Here is a 24,099-nt window from a genome sequence, read left to right as displayed (position 1 = left end):
CCAGGGTGAGGGAGCCGGGTACAGGACTCAGGGTGAGGGAGCTGGGTACAGGGCCCAGACTGAGGGAGCCGGGTACAGGGCCCAGACTGAGGGAGCCGAGTACAGGACTCAGGGTGAGGGAGCCGAGTACAGGACTCAGGGTGGGGGAGCTGGGTACAGGTCCCAGACTGAGGGAGCCGGGTACAGGACTCAGGGTGAGGGAGCCGGGTACAGGGCCCAGACTGAGGGAGCCGGGTACAGGGCCCAGACTGAGGGAGCCGGGTACAGGACTCAGGATGAGGGAGCCGGATACAGGACCCAGACTGAGAGACCCGGATACAGGACTCAGGATGAGGGAGCTGGGTACAGGACTCAGGATGAGGGAGCCGGGTACAGGACTCAGGGTGAGGAAGCTGGGTACAGGGCCCAGACTGAGGGAGCCGGGTACAGGACTCAGGGTGAGGGAGCCGGGTACAGGGCCCAGGGTGAGGGAGCCGGGTACAGGACTCAGGGTGAGGGAGCTGGGTACAGGGCCCAGACTGAGGGAGCCGGGTACAGGGCCCAGACTGAGGGAGCCGAGTACAGGACTCAGGGTGAGGGAGCCGAGTACAGGACTCAGGGTGGGGGAGCTGGGTACAGGTCCCAGACTGAGGGAGCCGGGTACAGGACTCAGGGTGAGGGAGCCGGGTACAGGGCCCAGACTGAGGGAGCCGGGTACAGGGCCCAGACTGAGGGAGCCGGGTACAGGACTCAGGATGAGGGAGCCGGATACAGGACCCAGACTGAGAGACCCGGATACAGGACTCAGGATGAGGGAGCTGGGTACAGGACTCAGGATGAGGGAGCCGGGTACAGGACTCAGGGTGAGGGAGCCGGGTACAGGACCCAGATTGAGGGAGCCGGGTACAGGGCCCAGACTGAGAGACCCGGATACAGGACTCAGGGTGAGGGAGCCGGGTGCAGGACTCAGGGTGAGGGAGCTGGGTACAGGACCCAGGGTGAGGGAGCCGGGTACAGGACTCAGGATGAGGGAGCCGGGTACAGGACCCAGACTGAGGGAGCTGGGTACAGGACTCAGGGTGAGGGAGCCGGGTACAGGACCCAGACTGAGAGACCCGGATACAGGACTCATGGTGAGGGAGCCGGGTACAGGACTTAGGGTGAGGGAGCCGGGTACAGGACTCAGGAGGAGGGAGCCGGGAACAGGACTCAGGAGGAGGGAGCCGGGAACAGGACTCAGGGTGAGGGAGCTAGGTACAGGACTCAGGGTGAGGGAGCCGGGTACAGGACTCAGGATGAGAGACCCGGATACAGGACCCAGACTGAGGGAGCCAGGTACAGGGCCGAGACTGAGAGTCCCGGATACAGGACTCAGGGTGAGGGAGCCGGGTACAGGACTCAGGATGAGAGACCCGGATACAGGACCCAGACTGAGGGAGCCAGGTACAGGGCCGAGACTGAGAGTCCCGGATACAGGACTCAGGGTGAGGGAGCCAGGTACAGGACTCAGGATGAGGGAGTCGGGTACAGGACTCAGGGTGAGGGAGCCGGGTACAGGGCCCAGGGTGAGGGAGCCGGGTACAGGACCCGGACTGAGGGAGCCGGGTACAGGACCCGGACTGAGAGACCCGGACACAGGACCCAGACTGAGGGAGCCGGGTACTGGACTCAGGGTGAGGGAGCCGGGTACAGGACTCAGGGTGAGGGTGCTGGGTACAGGACTCAGGGTGAGGGAGCCGGGTACAGGACTCAGGGTGAGGGAGCCGGGTACAAGATCCAGTTTGAGAAACTGGGTTGACATGAGGCCTTCGAATGTCTGCCTTTATTGTTAAGGACTATGTGGGGTTTCAGCCTCCACTGCTGTTGAGTGGGACTGTTGCTGAAGCAGCCTGAGCAGAAGCTTTCTGGGTAGTACTCAGTAGCAAGCTGTTGACCTGTGTCCTCGCCAGAGGGGCCTGTGAGTGCTGTAGGGTAGACACACTCCTCCAGACCTGCACAGGTGAGTTCGGGGCTCATTTGTGCCCTGGCCACTGCAGAACCTGCACTCATTTCTTCCAATATACATCAGGCTGAAGGTCTCCCTCACTGGTGCGTTCCCACTTCCTGTAGAGCCTGTCTTGGTCATGGTAATTCCCTTTGATATCCCCCCAGCTCCTTAGAGGATGTGCCCTTCCATTGTCTGAGGAGGCAGTCTGACTTCAAAGGGAATCACAGACACCTTGGGACAGAGCTCCTGGAGCTTGCTTTTCCCCAGGATATCGTCAATAAATGACGGCAGCTGCCTCGTCCCTCCCCTCTCTCTGACACAGCATTAGCACCTCACTCCTGTGGGACACGCTCCCTGGACTGAAGGCACACAGCTCTTCCCTCGCTAATACAAGCTGCTCTGTTTAGCTGGGAGGTTTAGCTCGGAGAGGATGGAGCAGGTATCACAGGGTAAGTTCACACTGTCAGTGTATAACTTCTGTTGTGTTGTAAGGAGTTTTGCTCGTCTCTATTCCTGCACCTGTCTCTCTGTCACAATACCCGAACTGTGTCCGTGCAGTCCATACCCTTTCCCGCTGATGGGATCCCAGTGTGTACTTAGCTCAGAGTTGGGGAGGGAAGGAGGGAAGTGGAAGGGATGTGGCTGGGACTTAATGAAGTGTGATGGATTGGTGGCAAGACATTCTAAACCAAAGAAGCCAGGAGTGTCTGAGAGGTTGAGGACGTTGAAGAACCAGATTTATTACCACTGACATACGTTACGAAATGTGCTGGTTTGTGGCGGCTGTACAGTACAAGACAGGAAATATACTGTGTAAATTACAGCGAATAAATAAATAAGGAGAGCAAAAATAGTCAGGTAGTCTTCATGGGTTCATTGTCTGTTCAGCAATCTGATGCAGAGGGCAAGAAGCTGTTTTTAAGCCATTGAGTGTGTGTCTTCACCCTCTCTGGTAGTAATGAGGAGAGGGCATATCCTAGGTGGTGAGGGTCCTTAATGATGGAGGTCAACATTTTGAGGAACTGCCTCTTAAAGCTGTCCTTGAAAGGCAATGCCTCAAAGGAGACTGAACGCCAATGCTTGGCTTTATAGACAGAGTCAGTGGCACTGGCTTACTCTGTAGGAAGGGTGTCGATCAGGCAGAGGGATTCACTGGGGTAATTCCCTGTATGGATGAAGCTGGGCTGGGGGAGGGTGGGGATGGGCTCTTTTCCGATCAGGTGAATGGGACATTGTAAAGGGAGAGAATGAAGGTGACTAACCAGTTCATCATTGTTCATGAAAAAGCTGTGTGGTGCAGAACAAGGTGTGATTGGGCAGGGTGGCTCAGTATAAACTTGCAGAAGGAATTTAAAAGCAATGGGATGGGTGTGGGTGTCCACAATGGGCCAAATGGTCACACCATTCAGCACAGGAGTTTCTGATGTGGGTATTGACACCTCCTGCAGTTTTCCAAGGCTGCACTCGATGAAAATGACATACTCTCCCTCGATTGTTTGGGAAAAGTGGGATCATTCTTCTCCAGCCTGGCTCGCAGCCACCAGGTTTGCCTGTTCACACTAGTGTGAAAACATAGTGTGAAATCCCTTACTCACTCTTCCTTCAGTTAGTCCTGATGAAGGGTCTCGGCCTGAAACGTTGACTGCACCTCTTCCTAGAGATGCTGCCTGGCCTGCTGCGTTCACCAGCAACTTTTATGTGTGTTGCTTGAATTTCCAGCATCTGCAGAATTCCTGTTGTTAGTGTGAAAACATTCTTGCCTTTTATTAAGTGATAAATTCACATTACATCTCACAGCCCTGTAACCTCTGAGATACCTGGACTGCTAAACCTGACCCTCAACGTCCCTCTCCCCATTGGTTTCAGCAGGTAAATTCCTGAACTCTAGAATTCTCTCCCAAGTCCTCTCCCCTCTCTCCTTCAAGGAAGAGCTCCTTTGAACCCTCTCCCAATAAGAGTTTTTAGTCACTTATTGTGATCTCTCCCTGTGGTTCAGTGTCAGACTTTGTAGATGCTCTGTGAAAGCAGCGTCTGGAGACGGTCTCCACGTTTGAGGTGCTGTATAAACACAAGATGCTGCTGCTATTGTTGTGTACTTATAGGAGAGTGTCTGAAGGTGTAAAAATCTGCAGTGATGGATTGTGTCTTTCTGTCTCTTATATCTCTCTGACAGATCCACCCTTGTCTTGTCCCTCTCATAACCTGAAACACTGCATCAGTTCAGCAGGTTTTCCTGAATTTTGGAAACATAAGACATTCTGATAATTCCAGAACAAAACCAGTAACCCCACTTTGCGTAGTTGTCACTTCTCCACGGGTGAATTAGAGAGCTCTCCAACACAGCCCCAATCTGCAGAATAGTCTGCTACTGGCAGGGAGGCAGCTTGCTCCTAAGAAAGTTGTGTTCCACCTCAGCCTATTTATGCCAAATTAATACGAGTTGAAGATGTCTAGTTTCTTAAAGAAACAGTGTTAGTTAGCCCTATGGGGATTGGATTCTCATTGCTCCAGCCTGTTTTGCGGGGAGAAGCAGATGCCAAGCTCGTTTCATCTGCAGAGGCTGCTGATGTTAGCTCAATGGACCAGCTCTGAGCAGTTGCCTCGGCTGGAGTGCTGACTGGCCCAATGCAGGCACCCAGGCTGGTGCCGTAGGCTAGTGCTGGGCTGGGCTGGCCCAGAAATAGGAGCTGAATTAGGCCATTTGGCTCCGCCATTCCATCATGGCTGATTTATTATTCCTCTCAACCTCATTCTCCTTTCTCCCTGTAACCTTGGACACCTTGGCTTTAAATATACCCAATGACTTGGCCTCCACAACTGTCTGTCGCAATAAATTCCACAGATTCACCACCCTTTGGCTAAAGAAATTCCTTCTCATCTCGGTTGTAAAGAGACATCCATCTACTCTGAGGCTGTGCCCTCTGGTCCTAGAATCGCCATCGAAAGAAAACATCCCCTCCATCTCCACTCTAGACCTTTCCGTATTCAGTTGGTTTCAACGAGAACACCAATCATCCTTCTAAACTCCAGCGGACACAGGCCCAGATCCATGAAGCATTTCTCATACATTAACTCTTTCATTCCTGGAATCATTCTCATGAGCCTCTTCTCGACTCTCTCCAATGCCAGCACATCCTTTCTTACATAACTGCTCGCAATATTCCAAGTACAGTCTGAACAATGCTTAGTAAAGGCTAATCATTATATCCTTGCTTTTATATTCTAGTCCTCTTGAAACGAATGCTAACATTGCATTTGCCTTCCCCACCACTGACTCAACTTGCAAATTAACCTTTAGGGAATCCTGCACAAGGACTCCCAAGTCCCTTTGCACCTCTAAATTCTGAATTTTCTCCCTGTTTAGAAAATAATCTACGTCTTTATTTCTTCTACCAAGTGCATGACCATACACTTCCTGACACTGTATTCCATCTGCCGCTTCTTTGCCCATTCTCCTAATCTAAGCCTCAACACTACCTGCCCTTCTACCTATCTTTGTATTATCCACAAACTCGGCCACAATACCATCATCCAAATCATTGACATATAATGTGAAAAGAAGCGGTCCCACACCAGCCCCTGTGGATCACCACTAGTCATCTCAACTAACCAGAAAAGGCCCCATTTATCCCCACTCTTTGCCTCCTCTCTCAGCCGATCTTCTATCCATGCATCCTGTAATAGCATGGGCTTAAGTTATTAATCCTCTCAAACCCATCTCCTGCCTTTTTCCATAATCTTTGACACCTTTACTACTCAAGAACTTATCAAGCTCTGCCCTAAATATACCCAAAGATTTGGACTTCACAACCATCTGTGGCGATTCACCACCCTCTGGTTAAAGAAATTTCTCTTCATCTCTGTTCTAAAGGGGGAATCCTTCAATTCTGAGGCTGCACCCCGTAGTCTTAGATTCTCCCACTATAGGAAACATCCTCCCCACATCTACTTCAGAGTAAATTTATATCAAAGTACATAAATTTCACCATATACTACCCTGAGATTCATTTTCTTGCAGGCATACTCAATAAATCCAACAACCATAATAGAATTAATGAAAGACCTCATCAACAGGCTGGGCATCCAAAGTGTAAAAGACAACATTCTGTGCAAATACAAAGAGAACAATCCATAATACCTGTGTTTATGATATGACAGGATAAACAATCAAGAACAATTTGTTTCATAGATATAGCCATTCCAAATACACACAACTTACAGAAATCAATCAGTGAAAAACACCAGAAATATGCTGAATTAAAAGAGGAAATTCAAAGGCTATGAAACATGAACAAGGCATTTATTGTCCCGAGAGTAATATCCACAACGAGTATCATCCCAAGGGGACTACACAATAGCATTAAACAATTAGGCCTACACAATAATATATACGTAAATCTTCAGAAAGCCACAACACTAAACATCACTAGAATGGTCTGAAAGTTCCGAGCAATCGAGGAATGAGTGTGCTTGGCTATGCCCAGCCTGTATCTCAGGGTTTACAACCTTGAGCTGAGAAAAAAATAAGCATCTTGACCATGAGATATTGACAGGAGTCTGTGTTGGGTCTGGTTCTTTTTATATTATATGTCAATGATTTGGATGATGGAATTGATGGCTTTGTTGCAAAGTTTGCAGACAATATGAAGATAGGTGGAGGGCAGGTAGTTTTGAGGAAGTAGAGAGGCTACAGAAGGACTTAGACACATGGGCAAAGAAACGGCAGGTGGAACGTAGTGTTAGGCAGTGTACGGTCATGCACTTTGATAGAAGAAATGAAAGGTTTGACTATTTTCTAAATGGAGAGAAAATACAAAAAGCTGAGGTGCAAAGGGATTTGGGATCTTCATGCAGGATACCCTAAAGGTTAATTTGCAAATTGAGTCTGTGGTGAGGAAGGCAAATGTGATGTTAACATTCATTTCAAGAGGACCAGAATATAAAAGCAAGGATGTAATGTTGAAACTTTATAAAGCACTGGTGAGGCTTCACTTGGAGTATTGTGAGCAGTTTTAGGCCCCTTATCTTAAAAAGGATGTGCTGAAACTAGAGAGGGTTCAAAGGAGGTTCACAAAAATGATTTGGGGATTGAATGGCTTGTCATATTGAAGAGAAATTGAAGTGCTTGATGGCTCTGGGCCCTGTATTCACTGGAATTCAATGAAGGGTGGCCTGATTGAAACCTATGGAATGGTGAAAGGCCTTGATTGAGTGGATGTGGAGAGGATGTTTCCTATGATGGGAGAGTCTAAGACCAAAGGACAGCCTTAAAATAGAGGGCTGTCCTTTTGGAATGAAGATGAGAAAGAATTTCTTTAGCCAGAGAGTGGTAAATCTGTAGAATTCTTAGCCACAGACAGCTGAAGAGGTAAAGTATTTATGTATATTTAAGGCAGAGGTTGAAAGATTCTTGATTGTTCAGGGCATAAAGGGATTTGGAGAGAAAGCAGGAGATTGGGGTTGAGAGGAAAACTGGATCGCCATAGTGGAGCAGGCTCGACGGAGCAAATGGCCTAATTCTGATCCTATATCGTATGAGATGAGGATTCCTTGAAATTGAGTCCATAGATTGAGGGATCAGTTCAATGATAGAAACATAGAAAACCTACAGCACAATACAGGCCCTTCAGCCCACGATGCTGTGCCGAACATATACTTATTTTAGAAATTACCTAGGGTTACACATAGCCCTCTAATTTTCTAAGCTTCATGTACCGCCTATCCAGGAGCCTCTTAAAAGAACCTATCATATCCGCCTCCACCACCGTTGCTGGCAGCCCATTCCACCCACTCACCACTCTCTGCGTTAAAAACTTACCCCTGACATCTCCTCTGTACCTACTTCCAAGCACCTTAAAACTGTGTCCCTCATGTTAGCCATTTCAACCCTGGGAAAAAGCCTCTGACTATCCACATGATCAATGCCTCTCATCATCTTATACACCTCTATCAGGTCACCTCTCATCCTCTGTCGCTCCAAGGAGAAAAGGCCAAGTTCACTCAACCTATTCTCATAAGACATGCTCCCCAATCCAGGCAACATCCTTGTAAATCTTCCTTGCACCCTTTCTACAGCTTCCACATCCTTCCTGTAGCGAGGTAACCAGAATTGAGCACAGTACTCCACACGGGGTCTGGCCAGGGTCCTATACAGCTGCAACATTAACCTCTCGGCTCTTAAACTCAATCCCACAGTTGATGAAGGTCAATGTACCGTATGCCTTCTTAACCACAGAGTCAACCTGTGCAGGTTGGGTCAAGTTATCTATCCCCTTTCGTTCAAGAGCCTGATGGTTGAGGGGTAATAGCAGTCCCCGATGAGGACTGGTTCATGGACCTCATCATGTTCCTGAACATCATGTGAGTCCTGAGGCTCCTATACCTTCTTCATAATAGCAACAGCAAGAAGAGAGCATGACCTGGGTAATGGAGATCCCTGATGATGGATGCTGTTCTCCTGTAACAGTACCCGTGATGGACTGGGCCATTCAAAGGTGTTCCCATATCAAGCTGTGATGTAGCCGGTCAATATAGTCTCCACCGCTCATCTATAAAAGTTTGTTGAGGTTTAAGGTGTCATGCTGAATCTTCACAAACTCCTAAGGAAGCTGAGGCACTGCTGGGTTTTCCTCCTAATTCCATCTGTGTGCTGGGCCCAGGAAGGCCCGCTGAAATTATAACACTGAGGAGCTTGAAGTTTCTGGCTCTCTCCACCTCTGATCCCCCAATGACAACTGGCTCATGGACCACTGGTTTCCTCCTCCTGAAGTCAACAATCAGCTCCTTGGTCTTCTTGTTATGGCACCACTCAGCCAGATTTTCAATCTCCCTCCTAAATGCTGATTTGTCACTAACTTTGACTTGGTCCACTACAGAGGTGTTGTCAGCAAACTTGAATATAGCATTGGAGCTGTGCTTAGCCACACAGTCATAAGTATAAAGCAAGTAGAGCAGGGAGCTAAGCACACAGCCTTGTGGTACACCTGTGCCGATGGAGATTGTGGAGATGTTACTGCCGATTCAGACTGACTGGAGCCTGCAAATGAAATGAGGATCCAATTGCACAAGGAGGTATTGAGATAGATAGATAGATAGATAACTTTATTAATCCCGAGGGAAACTGGGTTTCGTTACAGCCGCACCAACCAAGAATAGAGCATAAATATAGCAATACAAAAACCACAAACAATCAAACAACAAAATGCAAAACTATGCCAGATGGAAAATAAGTCCAGGACCAGTCAATCGGCTCAGGGTGTCTGACCCTCCACGGGAGGAGCTGCACGTCGACGGCCACAGGCAGGAACGACCTCCTGTGCCGCCAAGTGTTGTATCACGGTGGAATGTGGCCGAAGTCCAACAGTAAAAAGTTCAATATCCAGTCTGCAAACACATTCCTCGATCATAATATACCCCGGATTGCACCATCCGTTGTTAGCCAGATCAGTAAGCACCCCACTCCTTTACGCTTACCGCTCTCAGTGCACTTCCAGTCAGCCCGAACGGTATTACCCACTGAACTCCTCTTCTCCAGAAGTCTCTGTTGTTTGGACCCGGTCCTCTTTCCTCAGCTTTTTGATCCCCCTCTGCATCCTCTGTGTGTTTTCCTCTGGATTTCAGCAGGGGTGTCTGCTGTTCTGTTCATTAAGCCGGCCGGAATTTGCTGGTCCGTGGAATGCACAATGTGACCTTGCTTCTGTCCCGTGTGGCGGGATGTAACCATTTCCAGCGCTAAAGAAAACCCAAAGGCCAAAGACAAAGCATATTGATTAGTTTTGAGGGGAGGATAGGCCTCTCATCTGGTACTTTCAATGTTCAATGAGAACCTCTCCCCCACCCCCATTCTTCTAAATTTCAGCAAGTACTGGCCTAGAGACATCAAATGCTCCTCATATGGACCTTCCGTTGTCAGGATCATTGTATTAAAGCTGCTCTGGACCTCTCCAAAGTACACCTTTCCTTACATATGAGGCCCAATAGTGCTCACAATACTCCAAATGCAGTCTGACTCAGCATTCCATCCTTTCTTTTATAATCTAGTTCTCTCAAAATGAATGTTAACACTGACTGAACTTGCAAGTTAATCTTTAGGAAACCAATAGTTCTCTCCTTTATCCCTTCTAACAAAGTGCATGACCATACACTGTATTCCATCTGCCATATCTTTGCCAATTCTCCCAATCCTTCTGCAGGCTCTATGCTTCCTCAGCAATACCTGCCCCTCCACCTATTTTTGTATTGTCTGAAAATTGCTCCATCAAAACCATCAATTTCATTATCAAGCTCATTAACAAACTGTTTAACACTGACCCCTGAAGAACACCAACAGTCACCAGCAGCAAACCAGAAAAGGTTCCCTTTATTCCCACTGTCTGCCTTCTACCAGTCAGCCAGTCTTCTATCCATCTGTAATACCCTGGCTTTTATCTTCTTTAGCAGCCTCATGTGTAGAACCTTCTAAAAATCCAAATCAACAACATCCACTAACTCTCCTTTGTCTGTCCTGTCTATTCATTCCTCAAAGAATTCCAACAGATTTGACAGAAAGGATTTACCTTTAAGGAAACCATGCCATCGTCAGCCTATTCTTCATGAGTTTTCAAGTACCCCAAAACTTCATCCTTAATCATGGAGTGTAATATCTTGTCAATCTCTGAAGTCAAGCTAACTGGCCTGTAATTTATTTTATTTTCCCTCCCTCACTTAAAGAGTGGAGTGATATTTAAGTTTCCCAATCCTCTAACTTTCCACTAACTTTTGTAATATTGTAATTTGCTTTGGCTTCCCTTGACAGCCACAGTTGCCTCATCCTCGTTTTAGAATACTTCCTCTGCTTTGGGATGAACCAATCCAGTTCCTTCTGAATTACTCCCAGAAACTCCAGCCATTATTGCTTTCCTGCCATCCCCCTCCCCTTCCCACACCACACTTATTGTTGGGATTTTACCATGTCTAGCACTGAGGAACTCTGCCCCTCATTCTTGCCCGAGACCGCCCCCCCCGCCCCCCGTTGAGGGCAGGGCCTAGTCATGAGGCGCCATGGTTGGCTCAAGGCCCAAGCCTCAGGCTGGACTTCTGGCCGTTTCCAGTCACTGAGTCCTCCCCCATTTCTTTCATCAGTGTCCAAGGCACATCAGGACCCCAGGGGGTTGGGCACGCAGGCCGAGTCCTGGAACGGCGTCCGGGTGACCCTGGAGGACCAGGTGCTGTGGCAGAAGTTTCACCAGATCGGCACTGAGATGATCATCACCAAAGCGGGCAGGCAAGTTTCCTTGGCAACCGTGGTCTTGCTGGGGTGGTGCGTGGGGAGAGGGAGGGGCTGGGCAGGACCAGGGAAAGGGAGGAGGTAGGAGAGCCCAGAGGAGTGGTGGGTGATTGCCAGATTACCAGTAGAGTGGGCGGCGAGGGAGGCAGTCAATGAGGTTTTGGGGGAGGTGACATGGATTCTCTCTCATGGAGATGTGTGGCCCATGTCCCATGGGTGTCCAAGGTGAGCTGCTACCCTCCCAGGGCAGACATGGAGCATAGGACCTCCTATCCCCTGCACCTGTTGCCTGATGGAGCAAAGGCCATGGGTACTGGGCCCTGATCCCCCACAACGGTCAGTCGCTCTCAGGGGCCAGCAGTGGCTGTAAGACCGTGATCTGCCCACCAGGGCTGATCACAATGCAGGGCCACAGTCACCACTGAAACTCCTCACACACATCGCCAGCAGACAGCAGCACTGGCTGCTTGGCTAAGACAGGGAACACTGAGTGAAGAGGTTGCAGGGGAGGCAGATGTGTTGGGCTGTGAAGTGTCTGATGAGTTTGGCGGTGTCTTCCCTCAGGAGAATGTTCCCTCAGTGCAAGATCAGTGTGTCAGGCCTGCTGCCCTTCTCCAGATACATGATCATGGTGGACCTCGTGCCTGCTGACGGTATGCGCTACAAGGTGAGTGGATGGGAGCCGCCAATCCGAATGGCAGGTTTCACCATACAGCGTCAACTGTCCATTTCCCAAAAAGGATGCTGCCCAACCCTCCTGAGTTCCTGTGTAACTCCAGGATCCAGGGTGCCCTGCTTTCCCTTGCCTATTCCCCACAACCTCATCGGCGGGCAGTGGGAGGGATAGTGGTTTGCCTTTGGTGAAGTGCTCCGATGCTCCCAGAGACCTCTTCTCCTGAGCCCAGCGGGATTTCCAGGTAACAGGGCAGTGTACCTGGGGCAGGCGAGAGCCTATGTTGGGCCAAGGGACACCTTTTGAATGGACCTCTTATACGAGATGATGGACTCCTGACCTCATAATGTATCTCATTAGGGCCTTGCTCCTGCACAGCGCCTTCTCTGTAAGACCATAAGACATAGCAGCATAATTAGGCCATCTGGCCCACCCTTTGTCTAAAGAAATACCTTATACTTTTGTACTTTATTGTTGCCAAACAATTGGTACTAGAACGTACAATCATCACAGCGATATTTGGTTCTGCGCTTCACACTCCCTGGATTACAAGTATTAAATATTAAGGATATTAAAAATAGTTAAAATTAGTAAATATTAAAAATTTAAATTATAAATCATAAATAGAAAATAGAAAAATGGGAAGTAAAGTAGTGCAAAAAAACCGAGAGGCAGGTCCGGATATTTGGAGGGTACGGCCCAGATCCAGGTCAGGATCCATTCAGCAGTCTTATCACAGTTGGAAAGAACCTGTTCCCAAATCTGGCCGTACGAGTCTTCAAGCTCCTGAGCCTTCTCCCAGAGGGAAGAGGGAGGAAAAGTGTGTTGGCTGAGTGGGTCGTGTCCTTGATTATCCTGGCCGCACTGCTCCGACAGTGTGCAGTGTAAAGTGAGTCCATGGATGGAAGATTGGTTTGTGTGATGTGCTGCGCCGTGTTCATGATCTTCTGCAGCTTCTTTCGGTCTTGGACAGGACAGCTTCCATACTAGGTTGTGATGCACCCTAGAAGAATGCTTTCTACGGTGCATCTATAAAAATTAGTGAGGGTTTTAGGGGACAGGCCAAATTTCTTTAGTTTTCTCAGGAATTAAATGTGCTGGTGGGCCTTCTTGGCATTGAACTCTGCTTGGTTGGTCCAAGTCAGGTCATTTGTGATATTGACCCCGAGGAACTTAAAGCTTTTGACCTGTTCCACTTGCGCACCATCGATGTAAATTGGGTCGTGCAGTCCGCTACCCCTTCTGAAGCCAACAACCAATTCCTTCGTCTTGCTGAAGTTGAGGGATAGGTTATTGTCTTCGCACCATGCCACCAGGTTCTTAATTTTCTCTCTGTACTCAAACTCATCATTACCCGAGATACGGCCTACAATTGTTGTGTCATCAACAAACTTATACATTGAGTTTGATGGAAACTTGGCTACACAATCATGGGTGTACAGTGAGTACAGCAGGGGGCTGAGTACACAGCCTTGTGGGGCACCGGTGCTCAGAGTGATTGTAGAGGAGAGCTTGTCTCTGCACCTCTGTTTTGAAAGGGCGCCCCTCTATCCTGAGGCTATGCCCTCTTGTCCTAGACTCTCCCACCATGGGAACGATCCTTTCCACATCTACTCTGTCTAGGTCTTTCAACATTTGAAAGGTTTCAATCAGATCCACCCTCATCCTTCTGAATTCCGGTGAGTACAGACCCAGGACATCAAATGTTCCTCATATGATAACCCTTTCATTCCTGAAATCATCCTTGTGAACCTCCTCTGGACCCTCTCCAATGCCAGCACATCTCTTCTAAGATGAGGGGCCCAAAACTGTTCACAATACTCAAGGTGAGGCCTCCCCAGTGTCTTATAAAGCCTCAGCATCACATCCTTGCTCTTGTATTCTAGACCTCCTGAAATTGATGCTAACATGGCAGTTCCCTTCCTCACCACTGACTCAAACTGCAAGTTAACATTCAGGGTGTTCTGCACAAGGACTCCCAAGTCACCTTGCATCTCAGATTTTTGGATTTTCTCCCTGTTTAGAAAATAGTCTGCACATTTATTTCTACTACCAATGTGCATGACCATGCATTTTCCATTTTCCAACATTGTATTTCATTTGCCACTTTCTTACCCACTCTCCTAATCTGTCTAAGTCCTTTTGCATCCTACCCGTTTCCTCAACACTACCTACCCCTCCACCAATCTTCGTATCATCTGCAAACTTGGCAACAAAGCCACCTATTCCATTATCTAAATCATTTATATACAGCATAAAAAGAAGTGGTTCCCACACCAACCCCTGTGGAACACCACTAGTCACAGGCAGCCAACCAGAAAAGGATCCTTTTATTCCCACTCATTGCCTCCTACCAATCAGCCAATGCTCTAACCATGTTAGTGACTTTCCTGTAATATCATGGGCTCTTAACTTGGTAAGCAGCCTCATGTTTGGCACCTTGTCAAGGGCCTCCTGAAAGATCCAAATGTACAACATCCACTGCATTCCCTTTGTCTATCCTGCATGTAATCTCCTCAAAGGATTCCAACAGGTTCGTCAGGCAGGATTTTCCCTGAAGGAAACCATGCTGACTTTGTACTATCTTGTCCTATGTCACCAAGTACTCCATCACCTCATCCTTAACAATTGACTCTACTCTGACATCTTCTTAACCACTGAGGTCAGGCTAACTGGTCTATAAATTTCCTTTCTGCTACCTCCCTCCTTTCTTAAAGAGTGGAGTAACATTTGCAAATTTCCGGTCCTCTGGCACCATGACAGAGTCCAATGATTTTTGAAAGATCATTTCTAATGTCACCACAATTTCTAACAGAATCTTACAGAACCCTAGGGTGCAGTTCATCTGGTCCAGGTGACTTATGTACCTTTAGGTCTTTCAGCTTTTTGAGCACCTTCTCTCTTGTAACAGTAACTGCACCCACTTCTCTTCCTTCACACACTACAACATCAGGCACACTGCTAGTGTCATCCACAGTGAAGACTGACGCAAAATACTAATTTAGTTCATCGGTCATCTCCTTGTCCCCTGTTATTATTTCTCCTGCCTCATTTTCTAGCAGTTCTATATCCACTCTCATTTCTCTTTTATTTTTAACATACTTGAAAAACTTTATATCCACTTTGATATTATTTGCTAGCTTGTTTTCATATTTCATCTATTCCCTGCTAATGATTTTTTTAGTTGCTCTCTGTAGGTTTTTAAAAACTTTTCAATCCTCCATCTTCTCAATAATTTTTGCTTTGTTGTATGCCCTTTCTTTTGCTTTTACAATAGCTTTGACTTCCCTTGTCAGCCCTGGTTGTACTATTATACCATTTGAGTATGTCTTCAGTTTAAGAATACATATGCCCTGCACCTTCCTCATTTTTCCCAGAAACGCACACCATCGCTGCTCTGCTGACATCCCTGCCAGCAGCTCCTTCCAGTTTACTCCTCTCTCATACCACTGAAATTTTAGATTAGATTATGAGGACACTCAGTCCTCCTTTATTGTCATTTAGAAATGCATACATGCATTAAGAAATGATACAATGTTTCTCTGGAGTGATATCATAGAAAACAGGACAAACCAAAGACTAACACTGACAGAACCACATAATTATAACATATAGTTACAGCAGTGCAAAGCAATACCATAATTTGATGAAGAACAAACCATGGGCACGGTAAATAAAGTCTCAAAAGTCCCCGAGTCGGTCGACTCCCAAGTCCCCGATAGCAGGCGGCAAAAGGGAGAAACTCCCTGCCATAAACCTCCAGGCACCGTCAACTTGCCGATGCCTTGGAAGCAGCCGACCACAGCCGACACTGAGTCCATCCGTCCGAAAACTCCGAGCTTCCGATCAGCCTCTCCGATACAACCTCCCGAGCGCCATCCTCTGCCGAGCGCCTTCGACCTCTCCCCGGCCGCTGAAACACGCAAAGCCGAGGATTTTGGGGCCTTCTGCTCCAGAGATTCCAGTTACCACACAGTAGCAGCGGCAGCGAACAGGGCATTTCAGAAGTTTTCCAGATGTTCCTCTGTACTCTCACGTTCATCTCCATCAAATCAGAATTGTACACTGTCCCCTACTTGACAGATAACAGACATCACCAGCGAAGTGGCCGCGCGCGCTGCCGCCTTGCCGCCATCTTCTCCTTCTTACTCCCTTATTCCACTGAAATACTGCTACGTCAGAATTTACTTTCTCCAGATCAAATTTCAAGTTGAACTCAAGCATATTGTGATCACTGGTTCCAAAGGGTTCTTTTACCTTGAGCTCCCTAATCGTCTCAGGTTCATTACATTATACCCAACCCAGTATAGCTGATCCCCTAGTTATTGTTATAGATTATTATTATTTTACCTTGTGCTACCTCAAAGCACTGTGTAGTGATCGGATCTGCATGAACAGTATGCAAGACAAGCTTTTCACTGTATCTCTGCAGAGGTGACAATAATAAACCAATTCCAGTACCAATACTTTCCTCTCTCTCTCTCCTCCTTGCACAGTGGTACAAGGATCAGTGGGGTGTGGCCGGCAAGTCAGAACCACAGCCACCCTGCGTCACCTACATCCACCCCGATTCTCCGGCCCTGGGTAGCCACTGGATGAAGCAGCCCGTTCACTTCCGCAAGCTGAAGCTCACTAACAACACGCTCGATCAGTCTGGACACGTATGTGGTTCTGTCTGCGTTCCAATACTTCTCCCAGTATTCCAGCATTCCCAAAGCACGGAGCAGGCATGTGCAAGATGCAGTTGGACTTGGGATATGTTGCTCATTGTCCCACTCCTGCCTTGAGCCACCAGGATCCAAAGCACAGTCCCTCCCTCCAGAATAATTACAGTCCTGAAATTAGACCACTCCAGTAACCCAGTACATCTCTCCTGAAGCAAGAGCTGATTGCTCCCAGTCCCTTGTCTCTGCTGCCTCTGGCCCCCAGCCTCTCTCTCTCTCCCTCTGATTCCCAACCCCTCCCTTTCCAATTCCCAGCCCCTATCTCCCTCTCTGATTCACCGACCCTCTCACTCTCCCTCTGATTCCCAACTCCTCTCTCCATCTCTGAATCCCAGTCTTTCTCTCTCTCTCTCTCTCCCTCTTATTCCCGGTCGGTCTCCCTTTCTCCCTCTGATTCCCAATCTCTCTCTCTGTGTACCTGATTCCCAACAGCTCTCTCAATCTCTGATTCCCAGTGTCTCTCTCTCCCTCTCTCCCTCTCTCTCTCTCTCTCCTTCCCTCGGATTCCACTATCTTCTTCTATCCCTCTGATTCCCACTCTTTCTCCCTCCCTCCATCTGATTCCCAGTCTTTCTCCCTCTAATTCCCAATGCATCTTTCTCTCACTCCCTCTCATTCCCAGATTCTCCCTGATTCCCAACCACTCTCTCACTCTCGCATCTCTGATTCCTTCTCTCTCCCTCCCTCTGATTCCCAGACTCTCTCCTTCTGATTTGCAGTCTCTCTCTATCACCCTGCCAATAATTCCTAGCATCTCGCTCCCTCTGATTCCCAGTCTCCCTCTCTCCCTCCCTCTAATTCCTAGTCATGCTCTCTCTCTGATCTGATTCCCAGACTCTCTCTCTCGATTTGATTCCCAATCCCACTCTGTCCCTCTGACTCCCACACTCTCTCCCTCTCTCTCTGATTCCCAGACTTTCTCTCTCCCTCTGATTCCCAGTCTCTCTCTCTCTCCTTCCTTCTTATTCCTAGTCTCTCTCTCCCTCTGATTCCCAGTCTCTCTCCCTCCCTCTGATTCTCACTCTCTCTCCCTCCCTCTGATTCCCTCTCTCCCCCTTTCCCAGACTCTCTCTCTCCTTCTGATTTTCAGTCTCTCTCTATATCTCACCCAATAATTCTCAGCTCTCGCTCCCTCTGATTCCCAGTCTCCTCACTCCCTCCCTGATTCCCAGTCTCCCTCACTCCCTCCCTGGGACAAGGACTGATTTCTCTGTGTGATCCCAGTGGTCTGATGTCTGTTCCAACCGCCCGGCTGGACCATGGCCATGTTTGTGCTGTGTTTCACATTATGCTGCACTCTATACACAGACCCTGACTGTGTTTGTGCTGTGTTTCAGATTATGTTGCACTCTATGCACCGTTACCAGCCCCGCTTCCACATCGTACAGGAGGAGAATCCCTTCGGGGTTCGATGGAGCATCTCCCAAACCTTCACCTTCCCGGAGACTGTCTTCATGGCAGTGACGGCATACCAGAATGAGAAGGTGAAGCCCTCACCCCACAAAAACTGTCAAGTAGCCTCTTGTTGACTGAGTGGGTGGTCCGAGAGTCAGAGATAGACCGGACAGAGTGTATCAGGACTGGTGTCCAACTCCAGCTGAGGCCAGAGGGGACAGAGCTGTCAGGGCTGTCAGGGATGTTGTGTTGCAGAGAGTTGTCAAGGGTGTTTGGAACTCCCTACTGCAGCTAGATTGTGTTGTAAAGAGAGCTGTTGCCACATTGGCCTGCATAAATCACAGTGCTGAGTACAGGAGTTGGGATGTTATATTGAAGCTGTATAAGATATTGGTGAGGCATAATTTGGACTAATGTGTGCAGTTTTGGTCATCTACCAAAAGGAAAGATATCAACAAAATTGAATTGAATTGACTTTATTACTTACATCGTTCATATATATGAGGAGCAAAAATCTTTACATTATGTCTCCGTCTAAATGTGCAATGTGCAATTTATAGTACTTTGTAATAAATATTACGTACAACAGGATGGTCAATATAACATAGAAATACAGTTGTGTCGGCATGAATTAATCAGTCTGATGGCCTGGTGGAAGAAGCTGTCCCGGAGCCTGTTGGTCCTGGCTTTTATGCTGCGGTACCGTTTCCCGGATGGTAGCAGCTGGAACAGTTTGTGGTTGGGGTGACTTGGGTCCCCAATGATCCTTTGGACCCTTTTTACGCACCTGTCTTTGTAAATGTCTTGAATAGTGGGAAGGTCACATTTACAGATGCACTGGGCTGTCCGCACCACTCTCTGCAGAGTCCTGCGATTGAGAGAAGTACAGTTCCCATACCAGGCGGTGATGCAGCCAGTCAGGATGCTCTCAATTGTGCCCCTGTAGAAAGTTCTCAGGATTTGGGGGCCCATGCCAAACTTGTCCAATCATTGGAGGTGGGAGGAGGCACTATTGTGCTTTTTTGAAAGAGCACAGTGCAAATTTATAACGATGTTGCTGGGAGACGAGAAGCTGAGCTACAGGGAAGGTTGAATAGATTAGGTCTTCATTCTATGGAGCGTAGGAGAATAAAGGGACATTTGATAGAGGAATACAAAATTATGAGGGGTATAGATAGGGTAAACACAAGCAGGCTTTTTCCACTGAGGCTGGGTGAAGTTGAGGGAACACACGCCAATCCTGTTGAGGGTCAGCAGTGGAAAGGGTGACAGTTTCAAGTTCCTAGCTGTCAACATCTCTGAGGATCGATCCTGGACGCAACATATTGATGCAGTTGCAAAGAAGGCATGACACTGGCTATATATCATTAGGAGTTTGGGGAGAATTAGTATGTCACCAAAGACACAAGCCACAAGACACAAGACACAAGACAAAAGCAAATTTCTACATATGTCCCATGGAGAGGATTCTAACTGGTTGCATCACTGTCTGGTATGGAGGGCCGGGCCACCGCACGGGATCGGATAAAGCTGTAGAAAGCTAGCTCCCTCATAAGCACGAGCCTCCCCAGCATCTAGGACACCTTCAAAATGAAATGACTCAAAAAGGTAGCATCCTTAATTAAGGACCCCCATCACCCAGGACATGCCCTCTTCTCCTTGCTGTTTTCAAGGAGGAGGTCCCGGAGCCTGAAGACAATCAACACTTCAGGAACAGCTTCTTCCTCTCTGCCATCAGATTTCTCATGGACAATGAAGCTATGTACACTACCTCAGTAGTACAATAAGTAGTATAAATAAAAAACAAGTAGTGCAAAAACAGAGGGGAAAATACTGAGGTAGTTACGTTGGTTCAATAAATAGTAATTTATAGTTTTTATTATTATGTATTGCAATGTTGCTGCAAAATGACAAATTTCACAACATATGCCAGTGATATTAAACCTGATTCTGAGCAGAACACAGACATCCCACCCTGCAAAACTCATTTCAGGGAGGTAGCACCATTAATTTGCGGGAGACTTCTGGGAGAGGTGGGATGTCTGCAATAGAGTAGCTCCTTAGCAGCTAGCCAGCTAGTTTAAATAACGTTAGCTATGTTAATGACCGAATGACACCTGTTAAACTCACCTCAACATGTCTTTTACAGTCTTAACCCACCACGGGCAATAGAAAAGTCACTGTTGCAAACAACGCAGCGAGCAACACTGTCATTATTTTGACCCCTATTAGACAGGGGTTCACTTTAGGGTAGTCTGGGGTGACGTAAGTTTTATATTTTTTTGGAACACTCTGCCATGGCGTGCGCTCTCTCTCTCTCGCTCATGGTCGCTCGCGCGCTGTCAAGCGCTCTCGCTTGCGTGCTCTCGCTCGCTTGCTTTCTCTCGCTCTCGCGCCCTCTCTCGCTTGCTTTCCCTCGCTTGCTCTCGCGCTCTCTCTCACTCTCTCGCTTGCTCTTGCTCTTTCTCACGCACACAGGCTCTCTCTCATGGTCTCTCTCGCGCTCTCTCTTGCTTTCTCTCGCTCGCTCTCAAAAAAATTGATTTCAGTGATATTGTATATAATTTGTGGGCATCAGGGAGCCACTATTCAAATGCGGGAGACTCCCAGAACTTCCGGGAGAGGTGGAATGTCTGAGAACAGGAGGTCATAAGTTAAGGGTGAAAGGTGAAATATTTAAGGGGAACCTGAGAGGGAACTTCTTCACTCAGAGAGTGGTGAGTGTGGGGGACATGGGTTTGATTTCAAAATGAGAAAATTTTGCCTCAGCACAGAGATGGGTGGGCTATGTTTGAGGTACAGGTCAACGGGACTAGGCAGAATAATGGTTCAGCACAGATTAGGTGGCCTGCACTAGCAGCTCCTGTGTGGTACTGGTCTATGATTGGGTGATTCTCTAACTGCACTGGGACTGTCTGGGTGAAGAGCTGCTTCCTCACAACACCTCAGCATCCGAGCTCTGTACATGCAGTTCATGCGTTCTCCTGCGACCGTACGTGCTTCCCCTGCTGGCCCTGGTTTCCTCCTACATCCCAAAGACCTGTGGTTTAATTGCCGAATGTAATTTGCTCCTATTGTGTGGGTAGAATCTGAGGGAATGCGAGAGAGAAAACTGATTGGAGGGAAGTAGAAGGACAGGACTGATGAGATTGCACTGAGAAACCAGTATAGACTCGATGGACTGATTGGCTTCCCTGGTGAATTGAGGAGAAGAGGCCGGGTGCTGTGATCTGGGACGGACACTGATAAAGTGCCTCTCGTTCCAGATTACCAAACTGAAGATTGACCACAATCCGTTTGCCAAAGGATTCAGAGAGGCTGGATTTAACAATAAGAGGTAAATTCTGACCTTTTACTCTGCATGTTACATAAGGAGTGGGCCCCATGTGTTCTGTGTGCTGCTTCATGCACGCAATGTGCTTTGCACTTTGACCTCTGAAATGCAGGAGACATTTTGGCTCCAGAGACCAGAGATCAAACCTGACCTCAGGTGCTGTGCTGTCTGTATGGAGTCTGTGACCACCTCGGTTTCCTTGGGGGAAGATTGGTGGTCAATAGGCAGCTGTAATTTGGTGTGGAGTGGAAGAAAAAGTGGACTGATGGGATTGCTCTGAGACTCAGTATAGATTCAATGGACCAAATGGTCTCCAAGGGAAGGGCGGGTGGGTAGGAGACGTCATTGGGCAAGTCCCATGACTCACCAGATCTACTCCCTTCACAGGCAGCGTGCAGCCAGGAGCCAGTCCAGCCAGAGCTCCAGCAGCAAGCGGACGAGGACAGAGGCGGGCAGCCCAGACCCCGGGCTGGGAGAGCTCGAGCAGGGCAGCACTGGTGAGATGTGTGTGGGGTCACAGGGGAGCGTGGGGAGCCTGATACAGGGAGAGTCAGGCACACAGAGAAGGAGAATTGATGACAGATGTTCAGTCCCAACCTCTGGTGCCATGTTTGTGCAATCTCCATGTGTCCATGTAAGTTTCCCTGTAAGCCCCAGTTTTCTCCAACATCTCAACGACATGCAGGTTGGTGGCTTATCACCCTAGATTATCCCCAGTGTGTGGGTGACTGGCGAGGAGCTGGTGGGTGACGGGCGAGGAGCTGGTGGGTGACGGGCGAGGAGCTGGTGGGTGATGGGTGACGGGTGAGGAGCTGCTGAATGTGTGGGTGACAGGTGAGGAGCTGGTGGGTGTGTGGGTGACGGGTGAGGAGCTGGTGGGTGTGTGGGTGACGGGCGAGGAGCTGGTGGGTGACGGGTGAGGAGCTGGTGGGTGTGTGGGTGACGGGCGAGGAGCTGGTGGGTGACGGGTGAGGAGCTGTTGGGTGACGGGCGAGGAGCTAGTGGGTGTGTGGGTGACGGGTGAGGAGCTGGTGGGTGATGGGTGACAGGTGAGGAGCTGGTGGGTGTGTGGGTGACAGGTGAGGAGCTGGTGGGTGTGTGGGTGACGGGCGAGGAGCTGGTGGGTGACGAGTGAGGAGCTGGTGGGTGACGGGCGAGGAGCTAGTGGGTGTGTGGGTGACGGGTGAGGAGCTGGTGGGTGACGGGTGAGGAGCTAGTGGGTGTGTGGGTGACGGGTGAGGAGCTGGTGGGTGATGGGTGACAGGTGAGGAGCTGGTGGGTGTGTGGGTGACAGGTGAGCAGCTGCTGGGTGTGTGGGTGACGGGTGAGGAGCTGCTGAATGTGTGGGTGACGGGTGAGGAGCTGGTGGGTGTGTGGGTGATGGGTGAGCAGCTGCTGGGTGTGTGGGTGACGGGTGAGGAGCTGGTGGGTGACGGGCGAGGAGCTAGTGGGTGTGTGGGTGTGTGGGTGACGGGTGAGGAGCTGGTGGGTGACAGGTGAGGAGCTGGTGAGTGTGTGGGTGGCAGGTGAGCAGCTGCTGGGTGTGTGGGTGACGGATGAGGAGCTGGTGAGTGTGTGGGTGATGGGTGAGGAGCTGGTGGGTGTGTGGGTGACGGGCGAGGAGCTGGTGGGTGATGGGTGACAGGTGAGCAGCTGCTGGGTGTGTGGGTGACGGGTGAGGAGCTGGTGGGTGACAGGTGACGGGAGGAGCTGGTGGGTGACGGGTGACAGGTGAGCAGCTGCTGGGTGTGTGGGTGACGGGTGAGGAGCTGGTGGGTGTGTGGGTGATGGGTGAGGAGCTGGTGGGTGTGTGGGTGACGGGAGGAGCTGGTGGGTGACGGGTGACAGGTGAGCAGCTGCTGGGTGTGTGGGTGACGGGTGAGGAGCTGGTGGGGATGACAATAGACGGGGAGGTTCTGAGAGCCAGCTCATTGGACTGAATGGTTTTAGAGTGATACGGGGCTGATATTGGGAAGGGAATGATACGAGGAGAGTTTATGTGGGACTGTTCTGCAGATTCAGGCAGTGATAGTGAGGAAAGAACAACATTAGAATGGGTAAACTGTTGAGAGTGGATTGAGGGGTGGTAACACGAGGGGGCTGGCATAAGGAAGGATAAAACACTGGGGTCAGCAGGAAAATGGGCCGAGAGGAGAGCAGAGAAACTCAAATGAAGGGAAGGGGAAATATTAGATGGGAAGGGTCTTTCAGGGAGAGGCCATAGAGGAAACAGATAGAAGTGGGGGGTGATACCAGAGTGTAACAGTGGGAGGGGTAATTTCGGGAGAAGCAATACCAGAGGGGTAATGATGGGAGAGGTAATTCCAGGAGGGGTAGTACTAGGAAGGGTAATTCTGGAGGGTAGCTGGGGTTGAGGTCCAGTGCAGAGGGTGTGTTCTACCCACCTGTGATGTGGTAGTGTCAGCTGAGTGGGTGGGAGTGCATTGCCCAGCCATGGGAGGGGTTTGCCTGGAATCAATGTAGCCTACCAGCTCTGGGGTCCCAGGGTTCTTCATACCCCCCCCCACGCCCAGATATCGATCGTTCCATATCACCCCTCTCCCCTAAACTCCCCGAGCCTAGTTTATACTGTCAGAAACAGGTGGGTCAGAGCTGGGGGGTGGAGTTGGGTTGGGTGTGTAAGGGAATCTGCCCAACTGTGGTGGTTAAATGGTGCCCTGCAAAGTCACAGCCCCATGGGATCACCATCCCTCTGTGTTCCTTCTCATCTGACCCAATGTT

General features: G+C 49.2%; 1 protein-coding gene across 1 annotated transcript; it reads left to right on the top strand.

Moving 5' to 3' along the window:
• The first annotated feature begins 2,396 nt into the window (after positions 1 to 2,396).
• Positions 2,397 to 21,364, top strand: LOC140187651 (T-box-containing protein TBX6L-like). Its single transcript, XM_072243173.1, has 6 exons — positions 2,397 to 2,415; positions 11,087 to 11,228; positions 11,796 to 11,898; positions 16,401 to 16,565; positions 17,966 to 18,112; positions 21,290 to 21,364. The coding sequence occupies exons 1-6, from the start codon at positions 2,397 to 2,399 to the stop codon at positions 21,362 to 21,364; spliced, it is 651 nt and encodes a 216-aa protein (XP_072099274.1).
• Positions 21,365 to 24,099: the final 2,735 nt, after the last annotated feature.

This window comes from Mobula birostris, chromosome 25 (genome assembly GCF_030028105.1).
Source record: "Mobula birostris isolate sMobBir1 chromosome 25, sMobBir1.hap1, whole genome shotgun sequence".
NCBI lineage: Eukaryota > Metazoa > Chordata > Chondrichthyes > Myliobatiformes > Myliobatidae > Mobula > Mobula birostris.
The sequence above is the reverse complement of the archived record's forward strand: the minus strand, read 5'-3'. Positions and strand labels throughout refer to the sequence as shown.